The following is a 22,825-nucleotide window of genomic DNA, read 5'->3' as shown; positions in this document are numbered from 1 at the left end:
TTGAAATTTCTTGATTGATCAATTGATCGTTTGATCGTTTGATTGGTTGATTGGTTGATTGATTGACTATCGTTGAACTTAATAAAGAAGTAGATAGTAAGACACGTAAAGAGATAGAGAGCAAGCTTATGTGTGTCAGGTATGTATGTATGTATGTATATTAGAGATAGAGAGAAGGGGGTTGAAAGAGATAGAGAGAATTGATCCAAGTAATAAAAAAAAAAGAGAGAGAACAAGAAGCAAAAATGATCTTGTTTTTATAGCCTGAGGAAAAAAATAATCCAAAAATCAAAAAAAAAAAATCAAAATTAAGATTACTATTACTATTACTGATACGCCACGGTCCATAAAATACCCCACCCATTCAGATCAAGGTTTCTTATTTTTTTTAATTATTTTCTGCTAAGCATTTTATGTACACACACACATATTTATATATATAAATAAATGTATATAATACTAATACTAATACTAATACTAATACCAATACTAATACCAATAATAATATTCGGATGAACAATAAGGCCTTTTATGAACTAAAATATTGAAAAGGTAAATCTTTACCGTGTCTATTTTTTGTACCTTTTAGTATTACTATTATTTCCTCTTTCTTACTTTCTCTTTATCTTTATCTTCGTTTGTCCTTATTCTTCTGTAACACCTGAATACGCGTATATTACTATATATTTCTGCTGGTTTGGCTTAATGCACAAAACTGAAATATATATATAAATATATATAAATATTGCTGGTCGGATCAATTTGCATTCCATCTCAATCAAATAGCCTTTATTTATTTATTTTTGTACATTTATATGTTATACGTAAATCTATATATCTCGATCTCACCTTTGAATAAAACGCCGTCAATAGCCCGCTCAGTACAAACTAGACTATGCTGGACTAGACTAGACTAGACTGGATCAGATCAAATCAGATCTGCAGGATCAAATAGCAAAGTAGAATAATAGCAAATGGTAAAGTAAATATAGAAATAAATAAAATGTTGTGATAGTGTAATAATGATACTTTGTATCGATTACAGTTTTTTTTCTCTCTTTTTTGATTTGAGTGAATTGTGAGAGCTGAGTGAATTTAAGCGAGCTTGTGCGTATATGAGTAATTGTGTGAGAGATGGGTAATTGAGTTTATCACCAGATAAAACCGCTTGATTTTTAACCGTTTTCCCCGTATCACACCGCCGTCTTCCGCATCTCCCTTTTGGTTCTAATATATATTATTATTATCAATTTGTATACCTACATGATATTCACCAAAAGCCAAAAATCTAATAGTTGTACATCACCTATTGTAACCTGACCAGCCCTACCTTACCCTACCTTACCCTACCCTACCCTGTCTTGTCTTGTCTTGTCTTCTTTTGTCTTCTTTTGTCCTGCCCTACCCTTGCCCTACCTTGCCCTTTCCTGCCTTTTGTTTTTCTTGTCCTGCCCTGTCTTGTCTTTTCTTGTCTTGTCCTGCCCCGATTAAATCAAATCAAATCAAATCAAATCAGATCAGATCAGATCAGATCAAGGCCTACAAAAGCAGACCCACCTAATACTTTGCATTACCTACATATAATAATATATTTTTTATTTTACTTTATTGTACTTTTACTTCTTTCTTTTTTGAATTAAACTTTAGGCGGTTAATCATTATCACCGAGAATCCGCAAGATACCAACGTTCAAGATGGTCCGTCATTTTATCCGTCGCGTGTTGCCACGTTGCAAATTACTTGATCTTTTTATTTTATTTTATGTAGCTTTATAATATATACTTTTGACGCAATGAATCTGCCATAGTCGTACTAAAAGCATAAATAAGGACTCGCAAGTGTCTTTGGGCTGTTTAAAATAGCCACATATAATTCTGTCTTCAAGATAATGCTTTATATAAATATATAAAAAAGGAATTCAAATGACAGTTTAGAAAGCAAGAGGTAGATAGTCAGAAAATTAAAAAAAGAGAGAAATCTTACAAGTATCTTGTTTGTTTTTATTCTCCTTTATCTTCGTCTTCGTCTTCACCACTATCGTCCTCGTCTTCTTTTTTTTTTCATATCTTTAAGTTTATTCTAGCCCTTTTTTTTTAAAAAAAAAAAGTTTCTTTCAAAAAAGGCAATATATTTTATATTGGTTTTTTAGCTGTAAGTTTTATTTCTTATTGGCGGAGAATAATTCTTATTTTGTCGGAGCCTAATGATTGTTTCGGAAATTGAATAATCTTTTGCGTATAGCTTATTTACTTGGAGAAATGGCTTAACAAAAATACAAAGCAATTAAAAGAAAAGAAAGAAAGAAAGGATTGGCTCATAATATTAAATACCATATATCATGTATATATAGCTATATATGAATGTCTTGCTTGATTTATACGATCTTCAAATGTTATGGCTTTAATTGGTTCAACAATTCTTGTCTTTAAACCATCATTTGTATTCAACCAATCTTTCCTAATACACCCTTCTCTCTCTCTCTCTTTTCTTGACCTTGGACAAGCCTAATTCAATAAGGTTTAAGAATAGTGAGTGAAATAGTAGGTGTGTAGCTTTACATACACTTAGTAAATTACTCTTCTCTTTGTATATATCAACAGTTTCTATTGATTTACACGTTAAAAACCTGTCTGTCTCATCACTGAAAACAGAAGCCTTTTTATTAATTTATATTTTGATCGAAAACGTCAATTAGTATACATATCCTGTCTACCAAAGTACTAACTTATGCATATATAGCTAATAACTGTAACAAAATGAAAATTTTCTTAAAAAAAAAGCTGTTTAACGCTGTGGGCTATTTGAAACAACTTTAGCAGGTTTGTTTTTACTTAATCTTGTATGATGACTGGAGAATTACTATGGTTAAATCATAAAGTTTCGCTTGATATTCGCATAAATGATTGCTTTTCGCACTTTAGGCATGGTGCAAGTCCCAGGATCCAGACTCCTCATTGTTTGGTGTCTATTTGCATGACCTATGAAACCGAAATTCTGCTAACTGTTATTGAGTTATCCATATATATATATCATTGCAATGAGCATGAATATGGACATGAATCTAGAAAGAAAATGCTTTGAATGACCCATAAATTGTATTTGCATGAGAGATTCTTTAATATGGTAATAGTTCAAGACATCGTCTCGGGGTGGTCAAAAGCAATTATATATTTAGTTTCTCAGCCCAGTGTAAAAGAGACTTCGAAAAGCAAAATTATCAGATTGATGCTGAGGTGTACCCCCAGATTCGATCAAAGTATCACAAATATCGTCACAAGTTTTTTTTTAGCATTATAACACGCACACACAAACACATAAATATTATGTAAATTTACCTTGGCAAACTTGTTTTTGATACTATTTGTTTTTTTTTAAGAAAAAAGTACAGAAAATATAGAATATTTTATGCAGCTTTGTTAAACTTGATCCAGTAATTGTGTCATTTTTGGTTCATCTCCAACGTTCCTCGGCTTCTCGCCCATACTCGTTTATCTTTGTCTGTTCCATACTCTCTTCATATTGTAATCGCGTCAATCATTGTTCACACACGTACCGACAGAGAGATACACATTTGGTATGTAGATTGCATTAATGCCACTTGACTATACCTTTTCTCTCCCTAAAGTTTACTGTTGTCAAGGTAGTGGCTGCCGTCCAAAATAACAATAATAATAATGATGATGTACATGATACAACCATTTGCTAAAGAGGCTATTACTCTCTACCCTTTTTATACAAACTCCTTTTTCATGCATTATTCACATAGTTCTTTTCTCTCATTTTTTTGACACGTTTTAAACTTCACACATTGTATGTCATTGCCGTTATAATTGATACAAGTATACATATATACAAAGCTATACACCTGCTATTATATCTTCAAATTTTGAACCTTATAAACCTTTTTTTTTCGTCCGAGATCAAGAGTGTATTAGGAAAAATTGGTTTAATACAAATGGTAGTCTAAAGGCAAGAATTGTTTAATCAACCAAAGTCATGTCATTTAACGATTTTTCAAGGCAAAAAGTTATCTTTCTTTATGTAAATATGCATATATTGAAAGACTATATCTGATAAATTTGAATTAATGCTCTAAGAAACCCAGGTAAATAAGCTTATACGTAAAATCAAAATCACCATGTATGCACAGTAAAAATAATAAAAGTATTGAGGATGTTCAATAGACGACACATAAAATGGGTCGCCGAATTAATATGTAGTAGTCAGATATATAGAAAACACTCTCCGAAAATTTACAGTTTACAGCCAATATGTTGATCGAAAGAACGAAAAAAAAAATCAGATAAAAAAAAGAGAAAGCAAAAAAAAAAAATAAAAAAAATAAAAAAGGAAAAAGAAAGAAGGAAAAAAATAAAGAGAGAAAGAGGAAGGTAGAGGAAGAAATATTAACCTGTCGCGGATAACCGGACAAATTATGGACCGATAAGGAAGCAAAAGAACATTTCACACTCCATTTTCTAAAGGGCTATATTTTTATTATATACAAAAGATCTGATAGAGAATCAAGATTGGATCCGGATCAGAATTGTTTATTTTAGAGGCAAGAGAATGGCAGTAATAGTCAATTGAACGAATTCTGGATAAATGTATATGTGTATGTATATGTATGAATGTTGAAATAATATAGTAATAATTATTAGAAAATAGGAGATAGTAGCAAGATCAAGCCTACTTTAATTAAGACTCAAAAAAAAACAAGAACTGGAATGTGTCTAGCATAATATCCAGTAAGGGTTCAGATATTCTTGCTTATTTACCTTCTTGATCTTAATACCATATTTATAATAAAAAAGATTACAGTAAAGTGATACAACAGAGATACACACAAGCCAAAAGGTAATATTTGCGTCGATTCACAAAACAAGGTGCTTTTATAGGAATACGACGCATGTATTAGTAATCTTATTAATTTTGTTTATGTAAAAGTGAATATTTTATTTTTTGAATATTAAAGTTCATATTTTACATAAACATTCATTCATACTTACATATAATATACTATAATCTTGTATTTGTATTACTAAGAAGAAAAAACAAATGTACAATACAGATCGCTCTGGCTGTATCAAGTAGATATATTGCTAATAAAGAAGAATATATATGTATGTGTGTTTATAGACAGATAGACAAGTAAAGAGAAGGAGACAGAAAGTTAGGAGAAGGAAAGGGGGAGGTGGGGACCGATCCCTGAACCGTGTACAGAAAAACTATAATATATATATATATTCTGTCAGTGTTATATTGACTGATCTAATGGTGACCGGTGCCTTAATATATATATATATATATTATTAATTCAAGATATCTTGGAATTACAAACAAAAAATCAATAAAGAAGAAAAGGAAGAAAAAAGGCGTATGAAGATCAGGCTCAAAAAATGATTGTAATAATGGTAGAAATATCAGTGTATGGTTTTTAAATTTAAATATATATATATATATAAAGGCTTTAAGGAGATTAATGTTTTGTCAGCCAAAACTCTCTTATTTTTATAAATTTTATTTTATTTTATTTTCCTTATCTTAATCTTATTCTTCTACTTATTATAATATAATATATAAGTATATGTCTTTGATCGCTTTCAAGTTCAATATTTCTCTCTCTCTCTCAAATTGATCCAGATATGCATTATTTGCTGAAAGTGAATGTCGCGCCAAGATGTCACATTTTGTATATCTTGTATTAGAAATCCTCTAATTTTGCTATACTGTTTTCAAAAACATAGTGCAAACTTACTTTTGATACACTAAATAGAAATTCTGTTCCTATTATTTTTTTGCTCTAAATTCCTGTGTGCGTATTTTCTGTCTTGATATTAAACTTACTTGTAACTGTGTAAATAAGCTAGTTAATAAGATTAGATTTTCTTTTCTTTTCTAAATGGTTTGCAGTAAAAGTTTATTTTATAGTGCAATATATACACATTTTCAATGATTCTTAAAAACGCAAAGTACAAAGTGAACACAGGCAAGTTGAAAGCAAATTATACATTTTAGCTGTGATAATATTGCTTTTACTAAAAAAAAAATAACGAAATTTGATCATTATTCCAATTATTTTATCACAAATGTTAATCTGTTAATTGAAGTTTTGGCTTCCTTAACATATACACATACATGTACACATATGTACATTTGCATATACACATATATATACTACAAATAACTCCTTATTATAATAATAAAATATAATAAATATTTTTATATAGACATACAAGTTTTGTCCATTGGTATATGTTACGCAAATATCGGGGTAAGTGTATGGTGACTGTATTAAACTAATGTATACATAAATGGAAATTCCTCTTTTATAGACACATAATTCAGAAAATCGTAGTAGTAATAATAATAATCTATTTTCAGTCCCCATGATAAAGCTCGCGGTTCATTACCTATAAAAAAATATCTATGGACGTATTTTTTACGTCAAGAATTAGAGCATGCTTTAATATTAAAATATTAATAGTAAAGAAGAACAACAGGATTTCTTTAATTATAATATATCAATATACCAATATATCAATATAACAGCCGATATACCAATCAATATATCAATAACAGCCTTACGTCTATTATTCTCCTTCTTTCTACCTCTGAAATCAATTTACAGAATCGATCTCTCCTGCCAAAACTACTAAAGGTCAAAAATTTGGTTTCAATTTCTTTTTCTTTTCTAGTTTCAATGTCATAATTATGGTTATGATTATGGTTATGATTTTTGATTTGATTTGAAACATGCACCTGTTTACCCAATGGGCGTGTTTTATGCCCTGAAGCAGGTCAGGGCAAGATGGTAAAACGAAGCTCAGCCACTCTTTTTGTCCTTTTCTTTTTGGATTCTTATATATATATATTATATTTTATGATTTATTTTGGCTCAGCAGTTTTTAGCTTTTGTATATATATATATCTACATATATATTCCTAGACACCTTATACTCAAATGCTCACACACTCACGCACACAACAGCAATTGTGGATTGCGTGACTGAAATGAATATAGTGAATGAAACTAAAAATAATATTGTGTGTGTAGACGAAATGATATCTGATGACGTACCCAGGTTTTTGTCTTTTTTTTTGTTTTGTTTTGTTATTTTTTTTGTAGGCACAAGTCATTTAGCACACATATAAATATATTTATATACATTTCGGCTCTCGGTTACGATTTGGATTCTTCGGCTGACATTGAAAATAAACAAAAGTTGTGTGTGTCTGTGTAGTGTGCAATGTGTATATTTGTATATATTTTTTTATAATTCTTTTTCCCGCTCGTTTCAAACGATACACCAAACAATCATCCCTTCCGTTCTCCTTCCTCTTCCTCTTCTTCTATTCATCTTAGTTGAATACCTCATTTCATTTAGTTTAATAAAAAAAAAACATAGAAATCTAAGGAAATACCTATATATATATATATATATATATATTTAAATTATGCCACAACTGTCTTCCCCAGGGGCATCTTCCTCATCCTCATCAATTGAGGCCGCGCCTCCACTTCCAAGACACATGGACAGCTCTCCCATCCCAACCCACCAACCGATGCATCACCTTAACAACAACAACAACAATAACTATAATGCTCAGTCTGCAAATACCTCTGCGGCCTCACTACCAACCCAAAACGCCTCAAGCCCTTATTTGTCTAGTTCAACCCGCTCCCCTCCTGGAACACGTCCGAATTCGATGATGAACCTTTCGATTGCCGGAAGTACTAGCAACAACGATCAACTGCTTGATCACTCACATCTCAAGCCTGGAAGTAAAGCCTCTCTTTTATCTTACAACCAGACCATCAACATGTACAGAGAAAACGCCAAAAAGACAAACAGCCCAGATATCCAGTGTGACTTTGCAATCTTCATGGTTGAGGCCGCAAAGTCTATCGTCGACGATGACACCACTCGCTCAGAGTACCTTGCAGAAGCAGAAAAGCTGTTAAAACAACTGTCTGCACGTGGCCATGCAGAGTCTCAGTACTATCTTGGAAACCTCTATGCTTCAGGATTGTTGAGTAAAAAGGGTAAGAACGATTTTGACAAGGCGTTTCCTTTGTTTGTCCAGGCTTCCAAACATAGCCATGCCGATGCTGCTTTTAGGTAAGCGAATGTATATATATATATATATATATAATAGTCATTAAGTTTGAGTTGGGCTGGTATGGGCTGGGTCGGTTTGGTTTGGTTTGGTTTGGCTTGGTCTAAAATATATACATGTATGTGTGTTTGTGTATGTATACAGAACTGCCAAATGCTATGAAGATTCTCTAGGCTGTCGCAAGGATAGTTCAAAAGCACTCCAATTCTACAGGTACAAATGGGAATAATTATAGAATGATATTATGTGTTGCACTAGTTTATCATAATATGGTGCAATAAAAAAAGAAAAGAAAGAAAGGAAAAATAACGCGTTTGGTCTATGTATATTTCTTGTTATTTTCCTTTCTTTATTCTACTCTTTTCTGGGCATCGATAGAAAGGCAGCCGCACTCAGTCATCCTGGTGCCATGTATCGATTGGGTTTGGCAGAGATTAATGGAGAGCTCGGGATTTCGAAGAATCCAAGAGACGGTGTAAAGTGGTTAAAGAGAGCAGAAGAAGGTGCTACATCAGAATACCCGCATGCTATCCACGAATTGGGTCAATTGCATGAAAAGGGTATTCCAAATATCGTGTTTGTTGATCTGGATTATGCCGTGTCTCTTTATGCCCAAGGCGCTGAGCTAGGCTACGCACCTTCTGCTTTCAGACTTGGTGAGTGTTATGAGTATGGAAAACTCAACTGCAAGCAAGACCCAGCCCTATCGATCCACTACTACACAATTGCTGCTCAGCAGGGCCACAGAGAAGCATGTTTTGCTTTGACGGCCTGGTATCTTGTCGGATCACCCCACGTACTTCCTCAATCTGATGAAGAAGCCTATCTGTGGGCAAAAAGAGCAGCAGAAAAGGAACTTCCAAAGGCAGAGTACGCAGTTGGATACTTTACAGAATCTGGTATTGGTACCCAGAAGAATCCTGTTGAGGCCATGGAGTGGTATAAAAAGGCAGCAGAGCATGGTGATAAGCGTGCAATTCAAAGATTGCAAGGAAAACCGAGCGATCAAAAGACAAGTAAAAAGAAGGACGGCAAGGATGAGGACTGCACTATCATGTAAACACACAGAAACACAGAGTGAAAAGACACTCAAACAACAAAACAACAACAAAAACAACAACAACGGGGATAAATGAGGCTATTTTTCCTTCCGACCCTTTTTTTCATTTCATTTTTCTTTTGTTTCTGTTATCATTGTAAAGCCATTATTCCTACTATACACACACTACACACACATTACACACAGAATCACCCCTACCACTCCTACTGTCACTGCCACCATCACTACTACCATTACTACACACACACACACAACGTTATATATCGAATTCATTTTTTTTGTTATTTCTAAAAAAGAATAGCAACAAGCAAAATCAAAAAAAAAATATATAGATAGATAGGAAGAAATAGATAGTGTCTTGGTTTAAAGTAGCCAGTGTTCATAAGAAGACTCTCACTTACTCTCCTATTGATTTATTTTGTATTTTTTGTACAAAGCAAAGATAATATATATATGTGGCTTTCATGCTGGTGTACTCTCATTCTCACTCCCTATATGTACAAACTATGGTATACAATATATTGCAATACATTGCTATTATGTGCTGTATTGTACTGGGCTGTACTGTGCTTTGACTTTTTGATTTTTACTATTATTTAGAAACGCCCGATAATTATTCTAGTGCTCTTTTTAGTTTGAGTTTTTGATCTGGCTGTAAAAATAATAATATTTAGCTTGTACTAATAGTAACACTTGCTTTTATAACTGAATATATACATATACATACATACATATATGTATATATATATTATTTAAAAAGAAACTGTCTGTATGATGCTGGTATTGGTATAGCCATATATATATGTGTGTGTATGATATTGATGAACTTACATTTAACATACTACTACAGAATGATAATAGAAAATAAAGAAAAAAGATAACACAAAAAACAACACCAAAGCTCGAACTAAACGTTTAGCCACTGTACCTTGAATTAAAACACAAGTAGTGCTTTAATATAGGCATGTAGTTTGATTGGCTTATTTGATGGACAATATGTTTTTGATTAATCAAGGGCCCTATCCAATAAGGGACGTGTTTTTAGCTGAAACAAATTCGATCTTCTTTTTTTTTTAAAAAAAAATGTAAATCCTTATGTGAGCCAATCATCTTTCTTTATCATATATGTGCATGTGACAATAATAATATTTTCTGTCACTTTTGTAATCTAGTACCAATAAAGGTAATTGTGATAGATTTTTATTGCTCTGTACATATATAGTAATTTCATTTTTTCCAAACCTTCAAGCCAAACCAAACCAAACCACAAAATAAAAAATAAAAAATAAAATTAAGGCTTACTAAGATTTTGTCGTTTTTGACTTTTGTGAACCTTCTTTTTTTTTAGTGGTGCAATGTCTTTACGTGTGTGTAATTCTCTTTTGTCAATCCCACTCTCTCGACGACTTTTTAGCAGTTCGACTATCAGAATGGCTCCTCAACATCACAAGGTTACCATTATTGGTTCTGGTCCTGCCGGTAAAAAAAAGAGATATAAAACTATAAATGCAAATACAGGCACATATACATACATACATACATACAGACAGACAGATAGAAAAAATAGCTCTTACAATTAAGAATACAAAAGACAAGAATATACTCTTAGGAATTTCTTGATTTTTTGCTTGTTTCTTTACTCATTAGTATCTCTCTCTCTCTCTCTATTTATTTATTCATTTATTTATTTATGTATACGCAATATACATATATTTTAGGTCATACTGCTGCTATTTACTTGGCACGCGCCAACCTTGCTCCAACAATGTTCGAAGGAATGATGGCAAATGGATTCGCACCTGGAGGGCAACTGACCACCACAACCGACGTAGAAAATTTTCCTGGATTCCCAAATGGTGTGATGGGTGGAGAGTTGATGGACAAGATGCGTGAGCAGTCTGTTCGGTGTGGTACTGTGATTGAAACCGAGACTATCACAAAACTCGACTGTTCTTCGCGTCCTTTCAAGATTTGGCGTGAGGGAACCGAGACTAACTCGGCCTCAGAACCCTCGGATACCAGCGACGCAGTTGTGATTGCAACTGGAGCGTCTGCTAAACGTATGAACTTGCCCGGCGAGGACAAGTACTGGCAAAGCGGAATTTCGGCATGTGCTGTATGTGACGGAGCAGTTCCAATTTTTAGAAACAAGCCTTTGGTGGTAATTGGAGGAGGAGACTCGGCAGCAGAAGAGGCAATCTATCTTACAAAATGTAAAGTGTTCAAAGAAAGAATATGCTTTGGGATTTAGAAAAAAGGAGAGGGAGAGGGTTTGAAAGAAAGGGATGGATTATATTACAAGCTGTTTTACTTCTCAAAAAATGGAAAGAGAGAGAAAGATGGAAAAGAAAGGAGAAAACGCATATTTCTATTTGGCCCTTTCACTTATTTACATATTTGTTGAACTATTCATAGATGGCTCCCAGGTTCATGTTCTTGTACGTCGTGACAAGCTGCGTGCTTCCAAAGTTATGGCCGCTCGCTTATTGAAGCACCCCAAGGTCATAGTTCACTTTAACACTTCTCCCACAGGTGCACTTGGAGACGGAAGTCTCTTGACTGCCGTGACTACCAAAAACACCTTGACCGGAGAAGAGGGCCAGATTGAGGCCAATGGTCTGTTTTATGCAATTGGACACGTACCTGCCACAGAGCTCATTAAAGGGCAGGTGGATCTTGATAACGATGGTTACATTAAGGTCATACCTGGCTCATCAGAAACCAATATTCCTGGTCTGTTTGCCGCAGGAGATGTGCAGGATAAACGATACCGCCAGGCAGTCACAAGTGCCGGATCAGGATGTATGGCTGCTCTAGATGCAGAGAGATTCTTGAGTGAACTTGAGGAGAGTCAGAGTGAAACCAACACTGGCAGTCAAAGTCAATTGGACTTGGACATGAAATTCAAACCAAAATCAAACTTGTAAATATTACTAATCAATTAATAAATAAATAAATAGAAGTCATCAATCTCAATTGCTATAAATCCTGATTTTCACACATACAGCATAGATATGATTAAGGATGAGCAAAAAAAAGAGTGTATAAATCTTTCATTCATCTATTTTACTTGGTGACATGATCGCCATAATATAGATAGGCATGTGTGTTTTGTGTACCTTTTATTTATTGTGTATGTATTTCTTTTTGTAACACGATGTCAATCTGGGTAAAGAACTATTGGTGTAAATATGATGAGTCGACTATCCTTTATTGAGACTAAACACATACCAACAAAGGATTTCAGATAATTACTCTTATTCATCAAAGAAAAAGGATCAGTCCATGGAACAAAATATAAATATAGATATAAAGCAAAAAGCTTATTAAAGAGACTAATTTACCATTCTTGTCCCAACTCGGTTCAATTGACCAGCTCTTGGCTGAAGTTGGGAGGTAGGAAATAATACGAGAAAAATATTGTATCCCAATCCCAATCCCAATCCCAAATCGCGCAACTCATATAAAGAAGATGCATGATGTGCCGGACAATATGATCAATTCAATAAATACAATGGATAAATTATTAAACATTATATACTTTTATTTCAAAGTTAAAACAGTTGAGCCGGGAAAAGAAGCTTAGAAAATTTATCACTCTTATGCTTTAACAGAGGTTAAAATATTCCCCCGAAAAAACAAGATGTAGTTAGTAACCAAGGTTACCTACACTAAGAATTTAACAGTGACATATAAGATACAGGTGACCTCGGTGACAACGATCTGGAAAATCTTGTTTTTATTAACATTTTCTTTAGGTCCTTCTTCGTTGACAGTGAGCACTGTACGTCACTTTGGACACCTCCATCTTTTAATAGTCTTCATCTACACATATCATTTAACCTAAAATTGTAATATAAATTTTGACTGACCGGAAGTAAAAGACTCGAAACTAATTCTACTCTCATGTTTTTAGACTTGATACTCATGGAGTCCACGGATAATTTGACAAGAAAAGGGCGTGTACTCTACACAAGATCAAAACGCATATCAATGATATCAAGTTTTGAAAGTAAAGTATTTACAATATCCAAATACTCCTAGTCGTTTATAGAGAAGACAAGCCAAATTCACTTGAAGAATATCAAACCATTGTTTCCGCTCAACTCTCAGACCTTACCATTCAGACATTGGTTTACGGCACTATGAATTAAAATACAGTGCACGGACCGTATAAACTCACCCCAATCTCTATGCCTGGTCGCATAAAAAGAAAAGCCATCTCCCAAGAATTTCTGCAAAGATATAATCAAAGATGGGACCAAGTACTCTGTGTATTGTTACGGACAACATAAAGAAACTGGGACAAGAAATGTCTCCAAGCTGCACCAATAAATGAGCAGAGTTTCCCACAATCATTTACCTGTGCTTATAGTAAAGCGTACACATCAATGTTAAGCTCGGGACCTTGACTACCTTGATTACGGTGCTTCTAAGACTATGCACATAAAAAGCTACGTCTGCATAATGAAAAGTCTATAGCTAACAGCTACAGATACAGTTCCGATATCACCCCAAATAGACATTTGTTAATGAAATTTGCAAAATCATGATACTCAGGCATGTGTCTCCTTCTTAAGCTCGCTAGAAAGCACCCTAGCCTAATATTGTATATACATATATTATCTTATCAAAATCTCGTGGCTCATACTGGGATAGCAAGAGTCTGATTTTACTACCATGACTCTGAAAATTTGGCTGTTTGCTCAAAAAGTAGCATCATAAGCACATCTATCATGTTTTAATTTGGCTACAGTGCCTTTAACAAACAAGTCCCGCGAGTCTTTTTGTGTGTGTTTTTTTTCTTTTCTTTTCTTTTGCGCCACGTATAAAATTAAAGTAACAAAAGACCAACCCCAGCGCCAAATGTTTAAATACGGTACAGTTGATGGAATATATGCTGTGCCACAACAAGACTCGTATATATGTATGTATTAACTTTGAATTGGTCACAGTTTGTCCATAGTAGAAGACTATGTCAATGCTGCACAAATGACGGAAAGAAACCTTTTTCCCCTTGTATTCAACCCAATTAATGTATGACAGGTATTTGTGGAGCATTAAAAGTCACATGGTTCCTGGATTATCTTTTCCCTTACTTCATTTGCTAAAAAAGAAATCCCAGCACCACAACTACCACCAACCTAGTGCCAGAACTTTTGGATCAGGTTTGTATATATGGATTGAGACCTTTGATCGACGGGCAGGAGGCTCTTCTTGTGTCTAGTTACCCTCTTCACTAGATCCGGATGAATTTCCGTTCAATAAAGATCAGCGTTTTGTACACCGCATAATATTAAAAAAAAAAGAGACAACAAGCAGCCTACATAGCCCCGAGTTCACTAAGGCTTTAGTTTTTAGATGGCCCAGGTGGAACTGGAAAAAACTTTTTTTAAAAAAAAGAAAGATAAGTTAACAATGCAAGATTGTTCTCACGGTGGTAATCAGTAGACTTATTGCTTTTCTATCAGATGGTGGAAGAATAGCGCATCACAGGTTCAAAATCCTTTTTTTTTGTCGTTGAAATTTTCATCTATTTCATCTGTTTTATTTAGGCCAGTTCCAAATTTACCATATTGCCCAGAAAAATCGACTTCATCATCTGGGAACAAAGGTATTAATGGTAAGTAAAGGAGTACTCTTAATGCCGTAATATGCTCTATTTCAGATATTAAGGATACTGTCGATCAGTTGGTTGCTCGAGAATGTTCCATTCGGTTGAAAGTTTTCATTTTGGTATTTGGTGATAGATTTGGCCAGGCTCTTCCAGTAACTTCTGGGGCAGGAAGATCCTAGATCGTTTCACAGTATGCCAGCATAGTACACACCTGAATACACGCCAAACCACTGAAGTTAAGAAAGAGAGTAGTAAAGTAAAAATAAATAAAAATAAGACGTGCATTTTTTACAGGTAGGTTCGTCTCAGAGCAACAGAGCGACTTAAATAATTTGTGGTCTTTTCCTTACACTTCAGTAGCGGTGTTGATCTAATAAATAATAAGCTATAGACTGCAGACTGTTCCTGTTCCTATTATCTCACACACGCTTGTTCAAGGCTGTAGCTTACAGCACACGTGTAGGTTGTTCCATCATTACACCAAAGTACTCGGACGTCAAAACCATCCGTGATATTATCTTAAGGGAGTTTTTTTTTGTAGAGGCTAAATAATTTTAAAAGCATTAACTCACGTTATTGTAAAGATGATCTATTAGGATATACCAATTGAACTACTCGATTCTCTAGATCATATATCCTAGATCCTAGATCCTAGATCCTAGATCCCTACTACCGCACTATTTGTACCTCAATAAATAGTATTCCTATCATTCTTCTCAGAAACCTTGAGCGTCAAGAATGTTCTTTGCAGCTGTACCTACCTGATGTGCAACATTTTTTTTAGATATATTTTGCAGGTATGCCATCGTAGGCTGTTGTAACAGAAACATATGTTGTAAGTATAGTCCTCATGTAATAAAAATAGAATAAATACAACTGGATTCAGTTGATCAAATTACATTATTTGAGGACTCAATACTACCGATTTTACTTTATTCGTTCATATATAACTTGCCTTTGACATTAATATTTAACTGCACTTCCCATAACAAGTCTTTTGTACATGATTAGTTTTGTTTGATATGTTCTTGGGATCACATAATTTTGTTTTATTATTATTATTAAGATTCTGATTGACAAATCAACACAACCACAGCACAATATTACATACCCACAAAAATGAATAATATATAAAAAAACGCTAATCCTACCGGGCCAACATTTTCTGATGAGACACGACATTTATATCTAACTGGGCTAATTAATAAAAATACAGTACCTGTCCGGGGTCTGGTTTCTTTTTTTTTTCTAATCTTTCAGGGCAAAATAGCATATACTGAAAAATACAGTATATTCGTAGCAAAATAGCCATTTGCGCCCTAAATTTAGACGTGGCCATAAAAAATAGTAATTAGTCATAAATACACTTTATCAATAGCCAGTTATGCAGAAGATTATAAGGAGTTGCTGTCATTAGATTGTAACCCAAACGTGTTTGCTATTTTACTTTTTTTATCAGTCTTCTTACGCGTGTGATGTCTTTCCCTTTCTTTCACATATATATTATCAGAAAATAGCCCAATGTTTGTTATTAAAAAAAGCTAGAACCAGTATGAAATCACCAACTTAAGTTACCAAATAGTCGCGCCAGAAGCAAAGGATGAAGAACCTGTCCTTCTCAAGTCAAAAAAAGGTATAATGAAATAAAAAGACAAATATTTTACACTTCTGTTTACCCTTTCCTCCAAAAATAGAGTCATAATGCAAGGATCATTTCAGAATGGGCATAACTTGTGGTCCAGGAGAATCAAAACGTTGTCTCCCACCAGGAAACGCTATCTGTCTAGAATTAGCGCTTTTTTCTGAAACATTTAGCAAATATATATAAAAGTATGACTATCCACCTAAAAAAAAAGTAGTCTCAATTGACAGTACGCCTAATTATTCAATTTGGTCTCTTTAACATGTCCTGTCAGTGTCTCTGTGTTATAACCATTAGCCGCACGTCCAATATATCTCTTTTTGATACGCTTTGGAACTCGCAAGCTAACATGAGTTAAGTCATTTGCGGATATTGTACTTAAAACTGATGCTGCGTTTGCTTTCATTGTAGGCACTGTAACTATTATGGGAGTGCCTTTCTTTGACCAAGCCATACCCCGTTTCAAATTAACGTAAAAGGCTGATTCGTCAAGAAAGAACACGATTTGGTATAAAATCCTGGTCAGTTTTCTGCCACTTTTGGACCCAGTCGTATCTTTGTTTAATAGTTCCCTCACTGTGCCTGCTTAATCGACAGATTAAACCGAGTTGTTATAAAGCTGTAAACAGTACTACGAGAAACGTTGAGACCTTCAAAGCTTTGTTTCAAACTTTCTACCACTTCATTGACAGCGGCAGAATGGTTCTCATCGATATAATTTAAAAGAAACTGTTTATGCTCTTCCCCAAGGATACAACGCCGACCTGGCTTATTTTTCTTCTCAAAGATGTTTTTAGGGTCCTCGTAATAACGTTTGTCCCATCTCTGTGCTGTTTAGATATGAATACCTAATTGCCTTGTAGTAGTAGAAACTTTCAAACATTTGCTAAAAAAAAATGAAAGAATCTAGTCTTTTCTTCATCAGAGTAAACCGTATAGCGTCGCTTGTTGCATTACAGGGTTAAGTCCTTCCAAAGGGTTATTCATTAGGAACTGAGTACGAGAACTTGTTGTTTCAATAGCGAATAGCTCCTCGCCAATAACAACATCCATTGGCTCAACGCCATTCTCATCAGCAACGTGCCCTTGTCCGTCTTCATAAAGAAAATCGCATGCCCATCTTGAATATCTGTAAAATAAATTATAAATAGGAAGAAGAAAGTAATCATTGTTGAACGCACAATTTTTTGCACGACATTAAACTTAAAATCAGCGACTTTACTTTTCTGAAGTGACTGTATATATACACACATTTATTTTTGGAGACAAAGAAAGATGACTTGAAAATAAACCAGCAAAATATTGTATCGATCATACTATCTACATATATATGTAAGCTCTTTATTTGGCATGTCAATTTGAATTTTTATCATATTTAAATATAAAGTAAATAAATGAGTATTTGAGTGGCACGACATTTTGCTGGAAAATCAGGTACTAATTTGTTTTCTGTAAATCAAAATGTTTTTTGTTGTCATGGCAAAAAAATGAAATAAAAATAGATAGATAATAACAGGTCAAGGAAAATTGTATATCTCTTCATTGATTATATATATATATATATATATATATATTTGATGGAGAAAAGTTAGATGAGCATGAAAGGCACGTTCATGAGCTATATAATCTTTCTTTCTCCCATGTGATGAGAAAATAAGTAATCTATACTATTGAACTGATGTTGTACTCGTACATATTAAAGAGCCTAATTATAAACCCACAATAAAAACACAAAATAAGAATATCAAATAATATATAATAAAATGTATTGTTTGTATATAATTTCTTCGTTCCCAGCCGCATGCATACACAATTAGTATATATATATATAAAAATTAAATATATATATATTTCTTTTTTATTATTTTCCTTTATATTTCATTTTATTTCTTTAATATTTTTTTTTTTTGCTTTGTTTTTTTTCCTTTCAAAAAATAATAATTTTAATAATAATACATATTTCATCTATACACAATATACACTCAACTCCTATATCTTAATCTACCATGAAAACACTCAGTCTATTTGTATTGTGCGTCTGGACCCTCAACGCATCAGCATCTTCTTGGCAAGTCCTTGGAGACACTCATAATTCAAACAATCTCAAAGAAGCCACCGAGTTGCTGGACAGCTTGGCTGCCCCAAAACTATTACTACCACCATCATCACAACAACAACAACAAGAAGAGCAACAATCATCATTACAATTACAATTATCATTATCATCATCACAGCCACTATCTGATTCTTCTCTATCTGATCCTTCTTTATCTGATGGCCTGCCCCAAAGAAAAAACAACCCACCAAAAGATTTCTTTCAGGACGATGATAATTTACTGGTGTACTACATGAAAGACACAACCGTCAAGGATGATATTCCCAATCTAATTGACCAGGAAGAAGACCAAGTGTACGCCCTTCGAGACTATGAAGGAGAGGGCGAAGACGAAGGAGACGAAATCGGCGAAGAAATCCTGTTTGAAGAAGAAGACGAAGGAGAAGGAGACGAAGATGAAGAAAATGAAGAGGACGAAAACCAAGACATTCCACCAATATTCAAGAACAAAGACAATATTGATTTTGAGGATCTATACGCAGCTACAGTATTCACAGACACCTCATTATCATCCTCTGATTCTTCTTCTGATTCCCCTGTACCTGATTCTCCATGGCCAGTGGATTTGTCATTAAAAGACGAACCATATTCCACAAAAGGCGAGAATGAAATTGAGCTTTCTCAAGCTGTGGTGCCTCTCACACTCCCAGAAGATACTCCGACAGACTCAGACTCTATCCAATCCCACCACCCCTACGATACAGCAATATCAACCCCACTCTCCACTTCTTCTTCTAATTTAGATGGACCCGTGGCTCAATATGACAGCGCTGGTCATCCAATAACAGAACACGAAAGTGAAATTGAAAGAATTCTCGAATCGGCTTCTGTTGATGACTCAGAACATTATGAAGAAGGAGGAGAAGAGGACGACGAAGCCGACGAAGACGAAGACGAAGACACACCATATGCAGATGACGCTTTCCCACTAATTTATGACATTCCCGAAACCTCTACAGCCACAACCACAACTCCCAACTCTTATGAGCCAAACCCCCATGTCTACAAACCTCTCTTCCCCTACGATGTCTGGGTGTGGGGTACATGTTTCATCGCTTTATTATGCATAGTGGTTTACCGTGAAACCAAGCGAAATGTGAGTATTACTTGAAATAATAATTTTGTGTGATGGATTGTGCGTGTGAAGTAGTGCTAGTAATCATCATCACACTATACTTCTTTTTCTGACTTTTTTTTGTGTATGTGTGTTTGACTCATCAGGGAACCACAGAACACTGGCGTCACAAGTCTGACAAAGAAGAAGAAAAGCTCCCTGTATGTTGTTGTTTTTGTTGTTGCTATGGTGAATTGCAAAATTTTCTTTAATTGCTCAGCAAACTAACGTATATTATTTTATCTTTTGCTTCTACTACTGTTTGTTTTTGTCGTTGTCGTTGATTTTGTACGAACATTTTAGCTTCATGTCAAAGGTAAAACTTTATAACAAAACTATAGATAAAGTTTCATGCTTCTTTTTTAGATTGTTTTTATTTTATTTATATATATTCTTCTTTACAAAAAAGAAAACAAACAAATATTAACATATATGACTTATCTTTATTTGTGCCTATAGATTTGTCCCACCAACCTGTTCCATTCTCTGGGGTAGTGGTCATTGACCAAGCAAAGTCTGGATCTATCGATATGCCCACAAATAAAGGCCGACGAGCATCACTTGGCCACACACACATCATTAAACATCAACAAAGACCAGTATCCAGTCATGTACGGCATATGTCTCTAGGCAGCAACAGTCTAGTAGGTCGTGATCACAAGCAGGCTTTGTGGAACGATTGGAAAGTTGTAGAGGAAGAAGATGGAGAAAACGGGTGGTAAAATAAAATAAACTATGAGCCTACATAAATAAAATATAAAATATAAATATATAAAATAAAATAATATAATCTGTACAATCCAATTACCATATATAAAAACAGGGCAAAATTTCGCTCATTAAAATAAATATATATATACATATTCTCTCTCACACTCACAACACACACACACGCACACACACGCACACACACGCGCATGTGTTATGTGTGCATGTGTGTATGTGTGTATTATCATGTAAAATAAGCTAAAAAATTAAGCCGTCATAATATAGTATAGTAAAAGGCTTACAAGTAAAGTGGTATAAAATCGGCAAAAGCGGGCCAAAATGAGTATTAATAATATTAATAATAAATTTATAACCATGGCTACTGCGGTAGCCGTGGCAACATAAAAATAAATGCACAGCAGCAGCAATAACTGCCCGTTTACCCTTTTATTTATTTATTTACTTATATATTTACTTATATATTTATCTTTGTGGAAATACAAACCAATGGCATGGCTCTAGCTAACATTGGATATTACTAAAAAGGTGTACAATTGAGATTCATTAAAAAAAAATCAACGGAGAAAATAAGAAAAGGGGGCTGTAGTAAGCCAAGCAAAGGAAAGGCAAGCAAAGGAAAGGCAAGCAAACCCGGGTTAAGTTCAGCCAAGATAAGCTATACACTAAGCTACACTAGGCTGAGCTTAGCTATGCTAGGCTAAGTTAAGATGAGCTAAGCTAAATTACTGGTATTCACAGGGCTTTATAGATGTAAACCTTGCTTGTTTTATCACCAAAGATATCTTTCTTCTTCTTTATATTTGTAAGTAATCCGGTCAGGCGGATTATCCAAGCTGAGCATGTATAATTTTTATTGTTTATATATATATTTATTTATTTCTCCACTTGGTGATACATGAACACAAACCTAAGAACGAAACAAAGAATATACCTCTCTTTCCTTCCTTCCCTTCTTCTCTTCTCTTTCTTTCTCTTTCTTTCTTTTTTTATTCAACTAAACTAACTATACAATATGTGCTGTTTTTTTCACTGCTAAAATACACTTCTTTTGTTACTGTCTTGCTGCTTTATGTTATAGTATTCAGATTCTGATCTGTGGAGTAAATAAGTAAATAAAATAAACTAAATGTATTATATATCTTTTTTGTAACACTTGAATTAATTCAGTCCAAAAAAAGAAAAAAGAAACGTCGGTCTTTAAAGAACATACACAGCTGTTTACAATGCCAGCATAAAATCTAAGCACACGACATTGATTTCTAGTGTTACACCCTTTTTTTTGTAAGCCCAAGAATTTCTGGTAGAGTGATGTAATTATGTGATGGCTAATGGAATTCCATTATTCTTGTTGCGCGTTTCTTTGTAATTCATTCATTAATTCCAGGCACACTATTATATATATTTATATATATATTACAAAGAAAGAAAGTCCCCTACACCATAAAACCCTCATATTTACTAACAATAATAATACAAAATATCACTGCGCAAAAGTATTTCTCCTGTTATTTTCAGCTTGACGCCCAAGGTAATAATAGGTTTTACCTTTACTGATTGATTTCTTTATTTTTTGTGCAAAGATCCACAGGTTTAAAAAGTGAGATGATAAAACCTCTGCACTAAAAGGTCAATAGGGTGGGGACAAGTATTGTCTTTTTATTTAATTTTTCATTTTTATGTGTGTGATTGTATTTCTTAAAGAAATGATTGGATGTATATCAAATGGGTATAAGTCGTAACTGTGTATACATATATAGAATAATATAGAATAGATCAAATGCTCTTTGACTTTACCACAGCTTGCAGAAATCTGGATCAAGAAAACAATAACATAGGAAAGACAAAGGACAAAAATAAGAAGAAGAAGAAGTGCCTTGGGGATGGGAGAGGGCGACCCTGTGGTGATGGAAAAACAAATGTGGGCACAAATGATAACTGAATGTGGGATGATAATTTACCAAACTATTGTCACTGTATAAAGTGAAGGATATGTAATATAAAAAAAAACAGAATAAGTGCAGAAATATCGACATTTTTCCGTCTTTATATCTCTTCTATATTCTGGAAAAATAATTGGGTTCTACGTTTAATATTTTCAAATGTTCCTTGATATTTTTGCAATAAAACCAAGATCAACAATGAAGCAACCAAAAGAATACTGGGAGTTTCAATATATTTATGGAAAAGAAGAATGTACTAGGGCCATACTTTTGTGCCATTTTTACACTTTGGTCACTACTGCCATTATCCTCAAATTTACTTATGAGCATATAAGAAAAGAAACAAACAAACAGACAAATATGGTTGGAGAAGTTTTCAACAATACTATCATAATCCATATTCTAAAAGAATATATAATGAATTTTAAGCCCATAAAACAAAGGTATGCATGCATAAGACGTTTTTACTTCTGAAACCAAGCGCCT

At 34.0% G+C, this 22,825-nt stretch overlaps 6 protein-coding genes across 6 annotated transcripts; 4 read left to right on the top strand and 2 right to left on the bottom strand.

Annotated features, from left to right (window-relative positions):
- Window positions 1–431: 431 nt before the first annotated feature.
- On the bottom strand, window positions 432–1,659 carry PHYBLDRAFT_58241 (hypothetical protein; the record flags this gene model as incomplete). Its single annotated transcript, XM_018440285.1, has 7 exons — window positions 432–536; window positions 616–701; window positions 850–913; window positions 1,156–1,227; window positions 1,417–1,478; window positions 1,565–1,574; window positions 1,621–1,659. 7 exons carry the CDS (start codon window positions 1,657–1,659, stop codon window positions 432–434), a joined length of 438 nt encoding a protein of 145 aa, XP_018297237.1.
- Window positions 1,660–7,710: 6,051 nt separating this feature from the next.
- PHYBLDRAFT_154088 (hypothetical protein) lies at window positions 7,711–9,181 on the top strand (the record flags this gene model as incomplete). Its single annotated transcript, XM_018433296.1, has 3 exons — window positions 7,711–8,123; window positions 8,266–8,334; window positions 8,500–9,181. The coding sequence occupies 3 exons, from the start codon at window positions 7,711–7,713 to the stop codon at window positions 9,179–9,181; spliced, it is 1,164 nt and encodes a 387-aa protein (XP_018297236.1).
- Window positions 9,182–10,611: 1,430 nt separating this feature from the next.
- NDI (alternative NADP(H) dehydrogenase) lies at window positions 10,612–12,108 on the top strand (the record flags this gene model as incomplete). Its single annotated transcript, XM_018427929.1, has 3 exons — window positions 10,612–10,660; window positions 10,900–11,394; window positions 11,597–12,108. The coding sequence occupies 3 exons, from the start codon at window positions 10,612–10,614 to the stop codon at window positions 12,106–12,108; spliced, it is 1,056 nt and encodes a 351-aa protein (XP_018297235.1).
- A 230-nt stretch (window positions 12,109–12,338) lies between these two features.
- Window positions 12,339–13,335, top strand: PHYBLDRAFT_58238 (hypothetical protein; the record flags this gene model as incomplete). The annotated part of the gene is made up of 5 exons (XM_018440284.1): window positions 12,339–12,350; window positions 12,504–12,577; window positions 12,940–12,965; window positions 13,098–13,193; window positions 13,226–13,335. The coding sequence occupies 5 exons, from the start codon at window positions 12,339–12,341 to the stop codon at window positions 13,333–13,335; spliced, it is 318 nt and encodes a 105-aa protein (XP_018297234.1).
- A 1,264-nt stretch (window positions 13,336–14,599) lies between these two features.
- Window positions 14,600–14,977, top strand: PHYBLDRAFT_139229 (hypothetical protein; the record flags this gene model as incomplete). The annotated part of the gene is made up of 3 exons (XM_018430183.1): window positions 14,600–14,621; window positions 14,737–14,804; window positions 14,858–14,977. 3 exons carry the CDS (start codon window positions 14,600–14,602, stop codon window positions 14,975–14,977), a joined length of 210 nt encoding a protein of 69 aa, XP_018297233.1.
- A 1,698-nt stretch (window positions 14,978–16,675) lies between these two features.
- PHYBLDRAFT_58237 (Homeodomain-like DNA binding domain-containing transcription factor) lies at window positions 16,676–17,638 on the bottom strand (the record flags this gene model as incomplete). Its single annotated transcript, XM_018440283.1, has 4 exons — window positions 16,676–16,976; window positions 17,018–17,270; window positions 17,373–17,569; window positions 17,622–17,638. The coding sequence occupies 4 exons, from the start codon at window positions 17,636–17,638 to the stop codon at window positions 16,676–16,678; spliced, it is 768 nt and encodes a 255-aa protein (XP_018297232.1).
- Window positions 17,639–22,825: the final 5,187 nt, after the last annotated feature.

This window comes from Phycomyces blakesleeanus (genome assembly GCF_001638985.1).
Source record: "Phycomyces blakesleeanus NRRL 1555(-) unplaced genomic scaffold PHYBLscaffold_2, whole genome shotgun sequence".
In the NCBI taxonomy this organism is placed as follows: domain Eukaryota; kingdom Fungi; phylum Mucoromycota; class Mucoromycetes; order Mucorales; family Phycomycetaceae; genus Phycomyces; species Phycomyces blakesleeanus.
The sequence above is the reverse complement of the archived record's forward strand: the minus strand, read 5'-3'. Positions and strand labels throughout refer to the sequence as shown.